This window comes from Poecilia formosa, unplaced genomic scaffold (genome assembly GCF_000485575.1).
Source record: "Poecilia formosa unplaced genomic scaffold, Poecilia_formosa-5.1.2 Scaffold40, whole genome shotgun sequence".
Taxonomy (NCBI): domain Eukaryota; kingdom Metazoa; phylum Chordata; class Actinopteri; order Cyprinodontiformes; family Poeciliidae; genus Poecilia; species Poecilia formosa.
Window position 1 is genome coordinate 1,879,866 of NW_006799979.1, and position 18,658 is coordinate 1,898,523.

Below are 18,658 nucleotides of genomic sequence, written 5' to 3' on the forward strand. Positions count from 1 at the left end.
CCTTCCTTCCTTCCTTCCTTCCTTCCTTCCTTCCTTCCTTCCTTCCTCTTGTCATACTCTTCTTCCTTCCTTGTGTCCTTTCTTTCTGCCCTTCTTCTGTTACTTGTTCACTTTCTTCTCATCCTTTTTGTGTCTTTTTCCTCAGTGTCTTCATGCTGTTCTTCCATGCAGTCTCACTGCCATTTTTTCATTAAAACCTCTCTCCCTTCTCTCATTCCTTCTTCTCTTCCTTCTGTCTTTTCATTGTTTCCCTCCTTGTTCGACCATTTCGGTCCTTCTTTCCTCCATTAAGTCCTGCCTGAAGTCTTTCTGTCCTTGTTCCAACCCTGCCAATCTAAATTCTTAGAGAATCTCTGTTTTATACAGTAAAATGACTGTGAAGGACGGAAGAAGTCTGGAAAAAGGAGTTAGAATTAAACTGAAACAAAGTTTTAAGGCTTTAATATTGTTTCACAGCACATCGCCTGCAGTGTGCAACCCTCTTCTGTGTCTGCGTACACCCGTTTTATGTCCTGAAAGGCTTTTACTGAGCAGCGGTAATTTCATATTCACATCATTTTGCGTCAGCCTTACCATCCTGGCTGATATGCGATAGGTCGGTTATGATCTTGGAGGGCTTTTTCCGCTTGTTTAGGGGGGCAGGTGTTCCCAGAGGCATGGCTGGAGGGAGAGGGAGAAACCATTCTGTTCAGTGACAATAAATGCTATCTATCTATCTATCATAGAACGTTACCCGCGGGTACAGAAATGCAGGACAGCATTCCTGCATTTGAAATTTACTAGGCAAGAAAAGAAAAAAAAAGAGCTTCAAAAGATGAAATGCAAGTCGCAAAGGATTCTGAGGAGAAGAGGAGGGTTAGAAAAGGTTTTAATTTACGACTGATCTCCACCAGCTTCTGAGCATAACTTAGGATCATTAGCACCATAACCTACCGCCAACCCCTGCAAGTTCGGCTCGAAGGAGATCAATGTAACACATTTGCAAGACAACACACGTCCCCCCTAGTTCTTCACACTCATGGGAAGTGTCAGAGACTCTGGATTCTTCGCGTTCCCCCGTGGGACGCACGTCTTCCCCCTCAAAAGAAACATTTAGCTCAATCTGTGCTTCAGCTTTTGTTTGGGGACACGAGATCTGTTCTCACATCCGACAGACTCAACGGAAGTACGCCGAGGTTCACCAAGGAACTTCTCATCAGGTTTTTCTGCAGGTAAAAACGATGGGATACTGTCCACGATTTCCTATGCCGAGACCTTTCCCACCTGAAACTCCTGAACATTACTTTCCAGCCGTACCACCAACCCATTCTCTAATAAGCATCTTACTTTATCACATGTACCTAACGTTTTTACATTTCACATGCAGATTTTTATGTCCAAATGTCTGCAAACTCAGCCATAAACATTTTTCTTTAAGGTCCATGTTTAGTGGCAAAACATCACATCACATCTACTGGCTGTAACTGAACCCACTGCGGCTATTTTTAAAAGCCATTTCCAGCCAAGACATTTTAGCGACATGCAATGGCGTCATAAGGCTATCAAACGGGCTTGAAGCAAACTCCGAAGAACACAAAACACACCTCCAGAAAATCAGCTGGAAGTGCCCATTTGAGACACACAAGGGTCAGAACTGGAGTGCTTGTTAATGAGGAGGATTTTTGATGCAGTGCGATAATTTCATGGTAGGAGAGCTGTGGAGATTTGGTGCCCACCTCTAAGGCGGCTCTGATAACACTATATAAAACTTCTGTTACAGTCAGCACATTCAGCTCTTTATTTAGCTTTTTAAGGCTTTACAAATAAATCTATTTCCCCCACCATCACTAGCCAAATAGCCTGTGTAGCTTATGTTTGGGAAAACCATTTTGTTCTTTTGCCACTATGCAACATCCAGAGTTGAAAGGCTGCAGCTTTAGTCGAGTAATCTACAGAAAAAGAAAAAAGAAAAAACCAAAAGCACACCAACAGGTTTAGATCCACTCACCGGGATTCTGTTGTAATCCTGTGAGGAGAGAAGGACCTATAAATACCAAACAGAGAGGAAGATATTGATCTCAAACACAGAGGTACAAATCCCTTAGTGCCTCTGACCCCACGAATGACTGGACTCAGGTCCCGGAAAGTGCAAAGCAACACTCAGATACCAGATCTTGCAGAAAGGTTCAGTTGTGGGGGGGAGGACTGGCGGGAGGTTTGCAGGGGGTGCGGTAGGAGTGTTGATGTCAAGGCGGGGAGGAGGAGGCTGAAGTTAGGAGTGTGAATACGGAATGGAAAGGGGGTCATTAAGCCGGGGTGGAGAAGTCTCTCTTGGCCGGTCGAAATCGCTGATGGCGATATTAAAGGAACAAAATCATTCTTGCAGATGGCTCCGCAGCCTATATTTAGCTGCGGAGAACGAGGGGGAACAGGACTTCAGAGCCTCGGGGGGACTCTCAAAGAGTGTTTGGGGTGCGAAGAAAGACATGGAGGATAGAGGAGGGGTCTAAGAGTGAGTGCAGAGAGAGCAAGTCAAAGGTTAAGAACATGTGTGGATATACATGAAGGCCAAATCAGTTTGAGTTTCAAAGGACTGCTCATGTCCTTAACAGTCACAGGTAATTGTAGAATAATACCAACATCCAACATCACAAGCTCATCGGTTTCAATCGCAATATAAATCAGGGATGTAGAAACAGAGTCCTGAAAAAAATGTTTAAAAAAGTAGTAGATGTATCTTATTTCTTTCTTTCCAGGGAATTCTGTAATCGGCTGCACGGTGTCGCCGTTGCACACTGTTGCCTTGCAGCAGGTCACCTCCAGAGTCCCAGTCTATGGTCTTTGAATGTTCTCCATGAGTTCTCCCCAGGCACTCTGGCTTCCTCCCGTAGTCCAAAGACATTACTTTTAGGTCATTTGGTCTCTAAATTTTCCTTTGGTATGACTGTGTACATGAGTGGTTGTTTGTCCCGTGTGTCTGAATGTATCTCTGCGATGGACTGGTGACCTGCCCAGTGTGGACACTGCCCTTTTCCCCTGAGAACTGCTGGGGAAAATTTCTGGGAAAACTTACCCTTGATGGATGGATTGATTCTATATACATGATTTTTTTTAAGTTGAAACTGATGCTGCACAAAACATCCATGAAATACATACGATCACAAACTTCAATGCATTTTACTGGGATAGAGCGATCTCATCCATTTTTTTAAGATTGCTATAAAATTACAAATCTGAGAATTGTCAGATTTCCAATAAGATTCAGGTCTGGATTTTGTAACAGTCCGTTCAAACTCTGGAAATGCTTTGATCTAAACCATTTTATTTCAGTTGGTTGCATGTTTACCGTTGTTGTCCTACCTGAGAGTGAACCTCCACAATCGTTTGCAGCAGATTTTCTCCCGGGATGGAAAGATGAGTCTCCCTTATCTGTTCTGAAGAAAAGCATCCATTCAGAGTAACATGTTCGATTTTAACCAGACATACTGTACCACGTAGGCTAAAAAGTTCAGTTTCCTGACCCAGTGTGTTCCTTGGCCTCACTGAGTCGCTTGGTCACCAATGTTCTCCAGCAAACAAATTTATTTTAAATTTACTTACACATCTTTGAACTATTTACTGAGATGACTTCCGAAGGTAATTGACTAGATGTTTTCAAATTGACTAGATGATTTCTAGATGTTTTGAAGTAAAATCTTGCAGGACTTCCCTTCAACTTCAAAATAGTGTGCTGCTAAAATTTTAATAAAATACACTGACGTCACTTGTTGTGAAGACATAATATTAAAGAAAATACTTTTAAAAGTCAGTGTAGAAAATAAGGTGTATATATATATATATATATATATATGAAGAAAAATAATAATACATATTGAGTCTCCCCATGAAAACTGCAGGGTGTGCTATTTTCAAAAATGAGCTTCCCCAAAAACCTGACCCAGTTGTATTTTTTGCTCAGTTTAATTTTGGCTGTTACATTAACACTTAATTCATTATAGCCATGTAATTTCCCTTGTGCATAAATAGTATTTGGTTTGGATTTTGACAACTCTATTATTAGGCACAGTATGAGTGTAAATGGCAGGGGGCAGCGTGCATCTGTCTAGTGCCACAGCGCCACGCAGAGGCTGCAGTTCACGTTAGAAAGAGAATAAATGACTGAAAAGAATTTCTCACGATTTTTCCTATGATGACATTCCAAGTTGTATGTGAAAGACAGTTTTCTTTGGAATACAAATGTATTAAATAATGGTCACAGTAGTGTTTTTTTTTATGAAACAAACAATAAGTCAGTTTAAATCAACATACATATTTATATAATTTTATGTAATGTAAAATCTACCCATAAAATTAAACTAGAAATAAAGGCAAAAAAAAAAAAATTGCAATTGGTCAGTTGCATTGATGTGCACTCTGAACAGGAACAGCTATTATGATGGTATTGTCTTTGATTCATTCAGTACCTCTTTGTTTGGAGTTTCTCTGCATCACATGCCTTGACAAGACAATATTTGGTCGCTCTACCTGTTAAAGTTTCTTCGCACGTTTTAGTCTCATAGGACTTCTCTTTTTCAGAGGCGTTTTCAGGTGAGCCCAGCGATTTTCTGTAAGATTTACTTCTACTTCTGATGAGTATCCTTCAGCTACGGCTCCTGAGGAATACAGGAGATTATTGTCACACGTGGAACACAAAAAGTCCTTATTGGATGGGTACACCATGGTTCTAAAGGGACGGATATGTTAGTTAAATTGTTTTAAAAGGCAATTTATTGTGCATTCAGAGATGGTTGTCTGATGCGTTTTGTGATTGTCTGATTTGCTATTTGTGTCAGTACAAGGAATTGAATCAGAACCTCAATCCCACCACAGGACATTTCGGAGGTCCAGCTCTCCTGTTATCGCATTAAGAATTAATGCAACTCCGTGTTGTAATAAATGTTATGACTTGTTGAAAAGACTCGTGAAGATTATGCTGACAAACGATAAAAGGTGCTCCAATAACATTTTGATATTACATTTTATGAGCCAACTGTGAGTATTAAAGCTGGATTGCTTGATGGTTGAGGTCAGTTGTTGTTCCGCATTATTTCCTGCAGAGGGCGGTATGGATGTGCAGTTCTTGTCCCCTTTCGTCGAGGAGTTTCAGATTTCAAACCTTCTGCGTGACTGAGACATTTCTGATGGGTGTTTGTATTTATTTCTGTGACTGTTTGGATATTTTATAGGTGTATGAATACCTCCCCGATCACCGGCCCCCAAAAGTTCATAAACCTGCATCATAGGTTATTTTAAAGCGGCTATGTTGGCTTCCAGATCCCAATTCTGGGTCTGAAGGCTGATCTGACCAGGACACACCACCCTATTTAACTTTCTCCCAATATCTCCAAATGGAAACTATTCCTTTGCTCCTTTAAGAACAGAGAGAGTACAGTTGATATTTTTATGAAAAGATTGTAGATCATGTTCAAATACTGTATGGACATACATCACCTTTTAAAACCTGCCATGGCATTTCTTTCCTTTTCAGTCACTGTTAAACTGATAAGTACATGTCTCAAAGTCATTAGCTGTATTTGTAATTGTATGTCTGAAGGCTCATTTTAATTTCATAGGTGTTGTTTTTCTTTTTTTTTTTTTTCTTTAATTCTTCTGTAGCATTAAAAATAATCAAGTTAGGAACTGTGTTGATACAGTACAGTAAAATGTATGTTTAGGGACCAAAAGCAAGCTGAATGTAAGTTCATATACAGAACAACAGATAGTGGTGTGAAATCAGACATTTCAGACAACCAAAGTTCTTTCAAATCTAACTTTATTTCTCCAAAATATTTGCCTTTTCTTACTCAGTATAAACTCTAACTCAGAAAAAAAAATACAAACAGTTTCACACCTAATCTAACTATCCAGCTGCTTGAATAACATATTTTACACCTCAACATAACTATATGCAACATTTTAGTGTCTTTAGCTGTTTGTATTGTAAATACAAACATTAATCAGAAATTATATTTAACATAAGTAAAAAAAAAAAGAAGAAACAATTGTAGATATGCCTTACTTGCTTTCATCAAAACATTTCCATTACATTTCAGCTTTTTGTCACAACTATTGTGGGGAAAAAAAAGATACCAATAAAGCCTCTGTCTTCCATCCGTCAGTTCTTTAAGCTCCACCACATATTTATCTGATCATACTTCCCTGGCCATCATGTTCACATCTACAGTCTGTGAGATTTTAATCTGTATGTAATGAATCAGAAGCCTTAATTTTAAAAGATGTGACCATGTCCATTTCAGACAAATGGACAACGATCTACCTAAGACTCCATTACATGTTATCGCCCTCTCGTCACAGCTGCTCTCATTCCTTAAGACCTTTTACAAAATTGAACAGCACTGACTTTCCATTAATTCCTCTAAGAATAAAAACAAAGTAAAATACACATCCTTTATATTTAGAATTTGTTTAATACAATTTAACAATGTACATATATCTGCAAACAACCACATTGCAAAATGAGAGTGTGTTGGTACCTGAATGGCATCTAAAATTAGCCATGTGATAAGTATTGCTCTAACTGTGCTCACATAATGTGACCTGTGCAAATGAGAAATCATTCCTTCCAGGCTAAAGTGAGCGTTAGGGTTTATATTTCTTCTAAATGAATGGCATAAACCTGCAAATGCCTAATCAAAACTAGGTCCAGGGTACTGCTTTACCCCATTAGCATCAAGGTATATGTCAAAAGCAAAGGTATATCTCAAATTCAGTGTTTTGAACATAGGTAAGTATTTGTTAATCTGAAGTTTTTTGAACTTCATAATGAAATCATTTCCTTTGGTAAAACATTGCCTAACGTTTTGTTCTTTACAAAATTTTTAATACCAAGGTATTAAAAATTAATTTTTTAATACCTTGGTATATCAACATATTGTAAAATGTTAAAAGAATTCCAAAATTAGTATCCTCAAAATCCTTATCTTTGTTTATGCAGCCAGCAAAAACTTTCCTTTTGTTATTTAAAAGGAAAAAATGTGCTTTGACTAAACAAAGAAGCAATTATAACAGTCGATACTGATAGATTTCATGTTGATAATTACTAACCCCACAGGTGCGTCGCCGTTTTAAAATGCTCCTGGTCTCCAGACATGGGGCTGCGCACCGCCCCTAGTGGCAACAAAATGTGGTTTGGGGGCCTGAACCGGGATGTTTTTCAGCGGGGGCAAAGATGCAAGAATGCTAAGTTCTGGAGCACTCTGAAACTGCTTGGCTGTCTGCAGCCCACTGGAGTATGAGGCTGGAGGGTAAGGTGTGGGGACCGAAGGAGGTACGGGGCATGGAATAGGGGTGGCAGAGAACTTTGGAAGGTTGGGTAGCCGTGTCGGTTGGGAGGAAGAAAAAACTGGTTTCGAAGTACAGACTGACTGGGGTGGAGCTGGAGCAAAGGCAATAGGAGGTGGGGATGTCATGCCTGAACGAGTCAAACGTTCTCCAAGGGTAGTAGCTGAGCGAGGAGCGATGACTTTAGGTGTGATAGTTGGAGCTGACATAGGTGTTGGGGTAGAGAAGCGCTTGATTTCATAAACGCGGGCTGTTTTGAGCGGTATTTGCCGAGGTGAGGTCAGTGAGCTTCCCACCATTGTTGTTGTGTAGTTGTTCTGCTGGGCCTGGTACGAAGGCATGGCTGACAGATTGGTGACACTGCCCCCATACTGGAACATGGCAGAGTTGAGCTGATAAGGCTGCCTCTTCATGAAATCCACGGCCTTGATGCCTTCCTTTTGGGAGCTTCCTCTTGCCTTGTTGTCTGGGTTGCCTGTATCTTTCTGAGGGCCTGTGGGAAGAGATGGGGCTAACAGCGGATTGTATCCAATAGGCGGAGGTGCACGGACGTTTGGAGAATATTTCCACTGAGAGGGATGGGAAGAATTGACAGAGGAGTCAAACTGTTGAAATGTATTTTGCATGGCTACATCCTGCTGGTAAGGGGTCTCGGGTGGGGTGTCGACTACATACATACCCATGCGGCTCTGTCTTTTAGCAAACAATTGAGCCCCTTTGCCCCCAGCTTGAAGAATCTGTGGGGTCTCATGAATGACCCGAGGTTTTGGTGCAACTGGGGGTGGCACCCTTCCTGTGCCAGCCTCACCACTTTCCTCCTCTTCATAGACATCGTCAGCAGTTGTTTGGCCATACTTGTGTCTGGTGGACCTTTCATCTAGGTTCTGAACCAATGATAATAAGTCAGGATTTGGGGATTTCTTTACCACTTCTGGCACATTAAACATAGGTTTAGGTTTGCCACTACGCCGTCTTGCTTCAAGTAAGATTCCTGTACGACCTGTCGGGCCAGGAACAGAGGTTGCGACAACAGCTTCGGGCTTTGTGATTGCAGATTCTTGAGTAACTGATGGTATGGAAACTTGTGGAGCTGGTGGCTGAGCCACTGGCACTTGGAGTGGAGCCACTGGCACTTGGAGTGGAGCCACTGGCACTTGGAGTGGAGCCACTGGCACTTGGAGTGGAGCCACTGAGGCAATTGGATCAGGTGAGCCATTAATTTGGGACAAAGGAGGAACAGGAACTGATGCTGTTTGTGGAGGTCTAGGTCCTGAAGGCACAGACACTGGGGTCATAGTTGAAAGTGGAGAATGATGAACACCACTTAATCCTGGTGATGACTGCATTGTTTCAAAAGGGGCAGAAAGAGCAGGAGTGTGAATAGTAACAGGAGCTTCTGGTGTAAGGGGTAGGGAAGCTTTAGGAAAGGAGTAAGGCAGGGGAACCACCGGTGGAGGACCAGGGGGTTGCTGTGATGTTATGGGTGTTGTGTTATTGGCTACGTCAGAAGCAGTGGCAAATGGTGGGGTCACAACAGCTGCTGAGGCAGGTCGCTGTGTCTTCTTTGAGACAGCTGGTCGAAACGTTACAGGAGCAGTTGCGGCTCGAATGCTGATGAAGCCAGGGGTAAAAGGACGTGCTGTTCTGTTTAGAACATTGCTTGCAGGCAGTTCAGGCAACGGGGCTTCAGGAGGGGGTGCAGAACTGCTCAGAACTGTAACCGAGGCTGTGGCTGGCTTGGGTGCTACAGGAGGAGGTGCCATCACCATGCTAACTGCACTCACTGTAGAGTTAGGTAGGTTCCCTTGAGGTACTGCATGGGGGGAATTAACAATTTGAGACTGAACTGCCTGTGCAGGTGTAGGACCAGATGGTGACTGTTGAGGTCCTTGTGTCGGTTGCACTTGTGCAGGAATTTCAAGATGCAATGGATGCATCTGACAATGCTCCTGTACTTGAGATTCAAGGGGTGCATGAGAATGTGCTGCCTCTCCTTTCTTTGCAAGTTCATCCACTCTTTTTCTTTGCTGCTCAAACAACTGTGCACCCTTTCCTACAGTGTCACTCAAACCAGGATTCAAAGCGTTTTCTGCTCCGACCTCACGACCTTCTGTGCCTGCCGTCGCCCTCTTTTCCAGCTTATCCAGGTAGTCGCTATCCCAAGTTGGATCTGGGGCTCCAGAGAAGCCCTCCTCATCAAACTCAGATTCGCTGCCAGGAAACACCCCGTCATCCTCTTGTGAGTCCTGAAACCTGTCTTCATCTACACTCCCAAAGCTTGTCAGGGTGTATTTCTTTGAGCGCTGTCTTCTTTTCTTGAACATCAACACTCCTTTGGAGTGAGGGTTCGGCGCATCTGTCAGCAAAGAGGCAATTGTCCTACACTTGCTCTTGGCTTCCTTCACTTGCTTGTCCTGAAGTGTGTCCCCTCGATTCAGTTCTGCAGAGTATAAAAGTATAAATATTAGGAACATCAGATTAAGTGTAATGAATCTCAGAAAGATTTAACCTTTAAACCCATAACTGATTCTGACATAAGTATCTAAAACTGTCCTGACCAAAATGTCTTTATCAGGTATCTATCTCTGGACTTGCCATGGAAGCACTTCCAGAAAAAATTCCAGGCAGGTCTTAAACTCCCCAATTTAGCTGGGGAAGGATACATTTGCACATTATTAGACTCATATACTCTCTATGTGGGAAAAAACATGAATTGCGGTGATGTGAACGTTAAAGGATAAGTATCACATTTGATTGAACTTGGCACTGTAATAATAACAATCATTAGCAACTTTATTCTGCTTCCTTAGAAGTAATTGTCATCTGAATAGTATTCTTAATTTGTCTTGGCTAAGGTAGGACAGTATATTTAAACCTGAACCTTGTGATGACTTAAGGGATTTCTCAGAGTAAATTCATTTAAGTTCTTAAGAACAGCTGATTGCACAGCTCAGTTGTTTATGGCTTATTTCTATGGATGGACAATTTGAGCAGATTTTCTCCAACTGTATTTTATTATGCCCTGTTGCCGACTGAAATGTTGACATTTGCAACAAAGTTGGAGAAATAGTTATTTGTGTCGTCTCTTCTTTCATATTTTTGGCTCCATTTTAGAAATCCTAACCCTAAGAGTAGGAAAAATATGGCTCTTCGCGTTGCCACTTGACTCCTGAAAGCAGCTGCAGAGGCTTTTCATTGCTCACAGATTGATTGCTGGGTTTTTTTTACAGACATAGCTTGAGATAAATATAGTAAACTATAGCGTCTATATTTTGTTTAACAGGTTAGACTAACTTTTATTTCTCTGTTCCACCGTAGAGGAAGGTTGAATCTTTTAATTACTTGGAGATTCTCAGGTAAAATTTTAAGAGTGGAGGTAAAAAATAAAATAAAATGTGCTCATAGTATCTGATGTGAGACAGGAAAATGATTCTTGATCTAGCTTGGAGTGCAAGTCTATACCAGTGGCCCTCCTCAGCTTTACTTACTAGCTTGCTTAGCCTTCTCCATGTAGGTTGTCGTAAGTTCCTCATCAATGGGTTTATTCACAGGACCCACCATGGGCACAAGCTGGCTGCGAGAACCCAACATCAGAGCCTCCTTTGCCCTCTCGGGGGAAACAAGCGGCACATTGGCCAGCTCTAGAAATCCACTGTCTTCCTCCTGTCCTCCATCCCGTGGCCCCTGGTCGTCTGCTGAGGAGATGATCGAGGAAGTTTCAGTGGATGTCTGGGAGGACCACATCCCTGGACCTGGCGGTTTGTAAACAATCTCTTTCCTTGTGACCCCAGGAAGGTTGCCTCCTTCATCTCCATTTCCTCCACGTCCTTCTAGTGAACGAGGGAAAGCCTGGGCATCTGGAGCACTGTCGTAGCCGCTCATCTCCGACGTCTCCCCTCCTTCGGGAGATGTCCTTCCCGGTGGTTTCCCGGAGTTGGAGTTGCTGGGGCTTCTGCGTTTCTGTCGCCGTTGCCTTTCGTAACCCGCCACATCTGCGTCGCTATCCGTCTCCCCGTAATAAGCTTCGCTGCCAGGTGGGGAAGTTAATCCACTGGTCAAGGAGGAGCGACTGCGGTGGACCTCTCGGACAGGCGCGTGGTGGGGTTGGGTTGGTGACATGGCTTTTAGAGCAGCACGGTACTCTTTATCTATCCGTGGAGACGGGGCACGGGTGACAAGGACAACAGATTGAAAAGCAGCAGGCGCCCTGTGAACAATTAAAGTTGTTATCCCAGTGGTCTGGTAATGGAGGCTCACTTTTTGAAATCTCAGTACAGGCAACAGTAATATTTGAATGCATTAGTGTTTTTTGCTGATGTTTTCAGAGATATATGGCTTTTTTTCTTTACAGGTTCTGAACTGCATGGCAGTAGTCTTATAACGTTTCTCCCCAAAGCAAAGTTCTGCATTAATTAGGCACAGAAAGGACAACAAGGTCAGGTTCAAAGTGAAAGACATCATCACAAAAATGTTCACTGACATCTAAATGTAAACTATTTAAAAAGTGGTCGCAGTTGATCAAATGTGTTCTTATTTAGGTTAAATCAGGACAGTACATACTGGCTAAAGCAAGCCTAGTTTTCAATACACATTTTTCTGGGCTAAATAAAGACAAGTTGCAAGCAACATTAAAAAGATGCCCATAGTCAGCCATCATTTAGAGTGTTGGTACACCATTACCTTCTGACTAGGATGTTTAGTATCCCCGGGGAGCTGTCGATGAGGTTCATGGCCTGGGCATGGGAAAGAGATCCACATGGTTCTTCATTGATAGATACCAGCTCATCCGCCTCCCGCAGTCCAGCCCGGCAGGCCTTGCTGCGTTTACGCACCTGTAAAGGAGAAAGGATGTTATACAGATCTTGAATTTTGATTGATTACAAGCAAATGTGGCTTTTTTATGTTTAAGGGATAAGCCTGGGGCAACTCTCTTAAAACACGTTCAAGTGTCTGACATCCCATCCTTAGGGCAATCTGGAGTCTACATACAACATCTGAATACAAACCGGAAGAAGATTTGTCCAAAACAAATCTTCTCATTATGCTGGTCAAATTATTAATCGTTTGTAATGTGCAGATGTGAATGGACTTCCCAGTATATTTTCATTTTTACTTAAAAATCACTCTAAGACAATTCTAAGGTGTAAGGATTTGGTTTGAAGGACCAATGTTTCTGTCACATGACAATGCTTCTATCTTTTGTCAGGGCAGTTTATTGAAAAGGTTATTATTTCCCTGGGATCTCGAGGTTTTCACAGCTGAGATTGGAAATAAAAGGTTGACCTGAGCTGTGCTTCTTGTCCTGACTTGGTTTTTGACAGTGACTGACAGGAAACAGATTCTGGCAAGACAGCCTGGTCTTGCTGTGGACAAATGCCACAAATTATAACTCGAGTGGCAGCACTCACACACACTTTGGCAGGGAAATGTCAGCCAGAGGCCATCTTCATGGGGTTCTTTTGCTATTTGTGCCTGACAACTACAAAGACCAAAATGTTTAGCCCACAGAAAACTAACATGTTTCTTTGTAGATTTTTTTAAAAATTTTTTTTAATTTTGACAACTTTTAAAAAGTAATTTAGCACTTATTTCACTAAGTATCATGTATTTAAATGCGGCCTAAGGCCTTGGTTTCCCTAATTAGTTTTTTCAGCTATTCTGGTTTGCCTGTAATGAAATCCCACCTCCTCATTTAGCTAAGCCTTTCAAAGTGATCTGTGCCGACTTGTGGCCCAGGAAGTCAAGTTATTTGTTCAGTCAGTCACCTTGTGGTTGCAAATCATAACACTCATAATATCCCTGCATGCCTCCTTGCATGCACCACATGAAACGACACAGAAATACACTCGGTCTTATAAATACGCACACAATTACCTGCATGCAGGCTCACAATCACAGACACAACTCTGACATACTGAAACCCCAGGCTGCTCCACCTGTTTGAAACCATATAGTACAAGACCTGACAAGCGACGATTGTGCCTCGTTGCTTGCAGTGGTGAAGGAGAAGGCGGTTTTGGACGGTCAGTCAGATCAGCTGTCCACTACCATAAAGGTCATCCGTCTGCAATATTAGCCAAAAATTTCAAGCAACGCCTCATAAAATATGCTTGGAAAGGCAAATTGAGAATATTTCCAGTGTAATGGAAAGGAGTTTTTGGATGGGTTAATGGGAGCAATATTTTTAAAATCTTCACTGAGGAGAATGTCTGGATGTCTATATATCTTACACTTTAGGATTACCTGGCAAAAGGATATATAAAGCAAAAACAAAAACAAAAAACACTATCTGAGTCAGGCCAATAATAATAATCAAGTATTTAATTTTAAACCCAAAAGTAAAAGTTTATTGGATTTTTATTTATTACATATGTTACAGATAACTCATAAAATGACTATGACAAGCATATCTGATTAATGCTAAATAATGAATGAGGAACGATTTTCATTCATGAATGAGGATGGTTTCTATGTGTTTTTCTATGTGTTTTTAGATTCATCCAGTGACTTTCTGATAAAAGTTTATCTAACCCACTCCGTGATTTCTGTACTGAATTTTTATAGAGGAGGAACTTCGAGGAAATTAGAATAAGACTAAACTCAGATCGATTCGAGTATGCCAAAATTAAAAAATCCCCGCTTTTCTTGTAAAGTTTTTAAAATTCTAGAAAAATGGATGAATTGCTTTGCCTAGTCCAGAAAATCAAATTTTAAATAAAGACCAGCATTCTTTTTTGTTTCCCATCCATGTTATTTTCTCACATTAATCAAACAAATTTCATTTACTATGACTTGTGCACAGATATGTGGTGTTGCATTTACAGTTTTGACCTCATGTTAAAAACCTCCAGTGCAACATTACATGCAAATAAATAGAAAGCCGGTTCTAAGGTTCTAAATTTTAACTTTGCATAATCTGCTAAAGCTTTTTAACAAACGTACATAGGTGAAATATTCTAACACTCTGAAGTGCAAGATTAGACTCTGCCTAATCGATCATCAATCCGCCGCTGCATGAAGCCTCTTTTTAAACCAAATCATGACTCATGTTCAGGCCCAGCACCAACCTGCACAGCAGCCAATGTTCCACTTCAGCTTTGTTCACAGCTCTTTAAATCAGTGCCAGATATATCTCAGCTACTGTTGCAGCATGACTTCATTCACACTCCAAGGTATAGTTTAAAACTTTTTTTTTTTTTTCCCAGCAAAGCAAAATGTAACAGATTTTGCTTCCCCTTTCTGGGTCACCTGCTTACCTTCGCCACTTGGAGCGGTTTCTGATGCTCCATGCCTCCCTGCAGACGAAAACCCCATGGCGCCCCACCGGACAGGGTGATGATCACTTCTTCTGCAACCATTGTTCTGTCTTTTTTCGTTCTTTTTTTTTAAAAGTTTTCTCTTTCCTTGTTTATTTATCCAATATTGTTTGCCTTTTATATTTTTTATCTGAGGGTGGCCCCTCAGTGCTATGGCTCCATGGTTAGCAGTCAGGGCCCCCTCGTAGAGCTCTGACCTGCTGTTCTTCTGGCGGACCGTCTGCCGTCTGAGCTCCACGGCCAGTACTCACACCTGCACACACACGCACACACACACCCCTCCTGTGCCATCCACCCATACGCAGAGTGCTGCCTCCATCTTAGCTTCAGTAGAGGGGGGAGGAGAGGGAAAGGGATACATGATGTGTGCGTGTGTGTGCGTGTGTGTGTGTGTGCGTGTGTGTGTGCTTGGAGGGAGGGGGTGTCCTGACGCTGCTTACCCTGAAGAATGTCTGCCCCAACCGAGCGAGGGGACGGTCCAGCCCAACACTTGTCCTGTCACTCAGACCCATGCCTCTGGGTTGATGATAGCCCCTCCAAAAATAGGACCCTGACACCTCTTCTGCTCCACCATCTTCTCTGCAGACCAAGGTAAAGTTAGCATTGAAACCATCCTAATGGTGTTGCATTTCTGACATTGAGGCCATGACGGATCCTTCAGTGTGCCCTCTGCCAGTCTCTCAAATCTCACGTCTGAGGCTCGCGGCGAAAGGGCACACTAATCCCGGACAATTACGTTCAAATAGTTTTTGAAATGATGCCAAAGGGTGCTGATAGAAATGAGTGATGTTGAGAAATTGCAGACTGATTGTGTTTCTGGGCCCTTTCACTTCATGTCACTCTCCTTGGACACTATCAGTTTCTACAGGTGTTTTCTTGTGTGTTTCAAATATCAGAGTGGTGCCTTGTGTAAAAAAAAAAAAAAAAGGTTTTTTTGTACATCCATACTGCAACAAATAAGCACAATAAAACCCAAGATTATCAGATTTTGACCATGTTAATGCTGAAGTTGTGTGAAAGTGTGTTTTGGCTTTTGCACTGCTCTCTTTGTGTAAGCATGACTTATGGAAACATGCGGTTAGATTAAAATTAATTTTCAAGAACAGAAAATGTTTTCGACTTTACTCTAAAGTTATATTTCAATTTATTCTCTTCCGATTTTCATCCTAAAAAAAAAGTAAAGTAATTGATTAATGAAAAACAAAATGGAGAAAACTTAAATAAATCTAAGTGTGCTGACTTTTTCTCGGAGGACTTGGCATTAGAATAAATTTGTTTGTGAAGGTTACACTGCTATTACCAATGAGGCATATATTGATAGCTGCTCCGTTTTGCAGCCGTGCTCTGCACCTGTCTCCAGACCTCAGGACGGTAACCAAGATCAGCCCCGGGTCACATACACTCTAAAACATGACAGTCCGCTTGTCATAGTCTGTTTGCTTTTTGTTTTCAGAAAAACGTTCAACCACACTGGACTGCATGACAAGAGGTTTTTTTTTTGTATGAATTCACCAAAAAGCGCTACGATATTCAGAATTAAGATGGGGAAAAAACAAAAAACCAAAAAAAAACTTCGTCCTCCTACTCCCCCTACTGGTCAAGAATAGAATAACTACTTGTCAGCTCATGTTCCTCTGCTTACTTCTGAATAATATGGTTGTTTATCATACAGTACTTTCAGCATTGCTTCTGCATCTTTTATTAGATTTCAAATGAAAGGCAATTCTAGAAGAAACCTTGTTGGAGGCTGTGGAAAGCTTTTTCACACACCTGTAGGAGAAACTGAGGGAAGGTGTAGAAATGTAACAAAATGTAGCTGCAGCTTATGACCTTCACTGTATTTCCATAATATATCAATTCAGGCTATAAAAAAAAAACTTTTAGTATATTCTATTAGTTTTTAGGGTTGGTGCTTCAGTTTCCAGTTACTACTTTTACATTCTTGAATCTAGTCAAGCTTAAAGCCATAGGTCTAAATTACCAATTTGGGTCCTCTAAAAGTCTGCTAACACCTTGTGCATGTAAACACTAAAATTCACACACACACTGTGTCTAGGAGAGAAAAAACATCTGCTGCTTGTTTTTCACAAAAGTCCCATGCTTACACCTAAAAGCTGCAGTGTAGATATTTGCTTTATCCACATTTAGGAAGTTCAGCTCATTAAAAAAAAAAAAAATAAATAGCAGTACCATTCAGTTTCAAGTTCTCATTAGTATACATGGAATCCAAATAAGCTTCCCACACCATCGTTTGTAGCTTTTCTTTCTCCTTAAGTGAGTTATTAATTTACTGAATCTTAAATGTCCCAAAGGGCTTTTGCTGGTGTGATTATGACAGCAAAGATGATACTGTGGAGCTACATGAGAGGTTTCCTGTCACGGCCACAGATCATTAGTAAATACATTCGACTGCCTACGCTGACTTCAACAGCTTATTGGTCATAAAACCTCAAATAGGAGGTTGAAATACTCATTTCAGGAGCAGCACAACCACCTTGATGTCATGTTTCAACCCGAATGGGAGCAGGGCGGAGGCAGACGCATGATAGGAACTGAAATTAGTGATGAAACTGAGTAAACTTACAGAACATGAGGGAAGGAAGTAATGGAAGAATCCAGCAGTACACCAAAAAGCCTATAGCTTGTGGAGATGTGATTGTGGGACCAGGTGAGCACAATCAATGAATAAAGAACAGCTGCGGAAGACGTTAAGCTTGCTACTGAGAAAAGGTGAAATAATGGACACAGAAGAAACTGAAACAGAGGAAACGGAAGATCAAACTAATCAAAAACTAAGGATTGATACCTATATAGGAGTCCAAACAATAACACACAGAAAAGGACAACTACTAAGAAATTCAACACAAATAAATTAACCACTACTGAGAGACACCAGTTAAAAAAACAACAACAAAAAAAGACCTAAACTGAGAACCAACATGCAAACGCCCAAAGATTGTGACACACTGGAGAAAAACCATGAGCTGGTTTCGCCTTTGACCAATCTGGGCTTATTCAGAGCGGTCTCTTGTGCAACATATTTCTCAGACAGATGGTCCCAATTGTTGTTTTCGTGTGTGAGCTCAGATGAGTGTGCAGGCATGTCCGCCTGACTCACCGGTGGTGGCAGCGTACGCAGGTTTTCGGCGGCCACCTGGCTCAGTGTCTGTCTCAAGCAGCAGATGCTACGTGAACACTTCTCTCCCAGGGCAGTGGGAGTCCTGGGAGGGGTGCAGGTCAATCTGGGCACAAACCAGGGTCACGAGTTCAACACATGACAGGGAGGCAAACTGGAAGCATCAAACAAACAAACAAACAAACAAAAAAAACGTCAGTATGAGGCCGGGGGTTTGGTTGCAAGCACTCCAGAGATGCCTCATGTTGTTAATTAAACTAATCTGATGAAATGAGTGACAAAGGTATTTCTACTTTTAAATAAGACAAACACTGATTTAGTGTGTTAACCATTTATATGGGCTGATGAGTTGGCCTATTAGAGACTTCACAAGGAGGAAAAAGGAAGAAAAAAATATTGTTTTCAAAACCTAAATATTGTGGTATAATAACCCTTGTCATGGGTTTTGAGTTTCAACACATTTTTGGGTCATTTTAACTTTAAGCAATGGTCAATCTAACCCAACCTCTGGGTAGTTTCCATAACCCAATATTCTGGGTCAAACCAGCCAATTTGAGTGAAAACAACCAATTTATACGGTCCAAATTTGACCCAAGCTCTGGGTTCTTGGGTTCTTTTTAACCCAGCATTCTTTAGTGTGCAGTCACCGATTGAACTAATAGCATGCAAGTGTATTTTCTTTAACAAGACAGAGAATATTGGACTTATAAACATCATGCTATACTGTAAAACAAAAATATCTTTTCATGGTTTTGTTAAAATTCTGGAATTATAAGAAAAAACAGATGTTTTGGTTTCAGTTAACAAAAGTGCTTGCAGTACTTTTTAAATCCCCTTGGTGTCTCTCTCCACTATCTGTGGCTCGGTAAAAAAAAAAAAAAAAAAA

General features: G+C 41.4%; 2 protein-coding genes across 3 annotated transcripts in view; both read right to left on the reverse strand.

Moving 5' to 3' along the window:
• The window catches only part of myoz1a (myozenin 1a), a 5,407-nt gene extending 3,239 nt beyond the window's left edge, over positions 1 to 2,168 (reverse strand). The window contains exons 1-2 of the mRNA XM_007551155.2: positions 1,988 to 2,168; positions 574 to 660 (exon numbers count right to left, since the gene is read on the reverse strand). Coding sequence (XP_007551217.1) covers positions 574 to 658 — 85 coding nt within the window. The 5' untranslated portion in view covers positions 659 to 660; positions 1,988 to 2,168. The remainder of the gene's footprint in view (positions 1 to 573; positions 661 to 1,987) is intronic.
• Positions 2,169 to 5,773: 3,605 nt separating this feature from the next.
• On the reverse strand, positions 5,774 to 14,894 carry LOC103137421 (synaptopodin 2-like protein). 2 transcript variants are annotated; one of them, XM_016671028.1, is made up of 5 exons: positions 14,577 to 14,894; positions 12,001 to 12,152; positions 10,809 to 11,527; positions 8,513 to 9,760; positions 5,774 to 8,449 (listed from the first exon to the last, which is right to left on the reverse strand). In XM_016671028.1, the coding sequence occupies exons 1-5, from the start codon at positions 14,676 to 14,678 to the stop codon at positions 7,104 to 7,106; spliced, it is 3,567 nt and encodes a 1,188-aa protein (XP_016526514.1). In that variant the 5' UTR covers positions 14,679 to 14,894; the 3' UTR covers positions 5,774 to 7,103. The 2 variants fall into 2 exon arrangements, with proteins under 2 accessions (XP_016526514.1, XP_007551216.1); XM_007551154.2 differs by having other exon boundaries at positions 5,774 to 9,760.
• Positions 14,895 to 18,658: the final 3,764 nt, after the last annotated feature.

What these genes read in the sequence shown, in the direction of transcription:
- LOC103137421 (XM_007551154.2), bottom strand. Translation starts at nt 14,678, where the DNA reads ATGGTTGCAGAAGAAGTGATCATCACCCTGTCCGGTGGGGCGCCATGG. An exon ending in CTAAACATCCTAGTCAGAAG is followed by an intron (nt 11,528 to 12,000) that starts GTAATGGTGTAC and finishes AATTGTTCACAG; the next exon opens with GGCGCCTGCTGCTTTTCAAT. An exon ending in GGAGAAGGCTAAGCAAGCTA is followed by an intron (nt 9,761 to 10,808) that starts GTAAGTAAAGCT and finishes TATACTCTGCAG; the next exon opens with AACTGAATCGAGGGGACACA.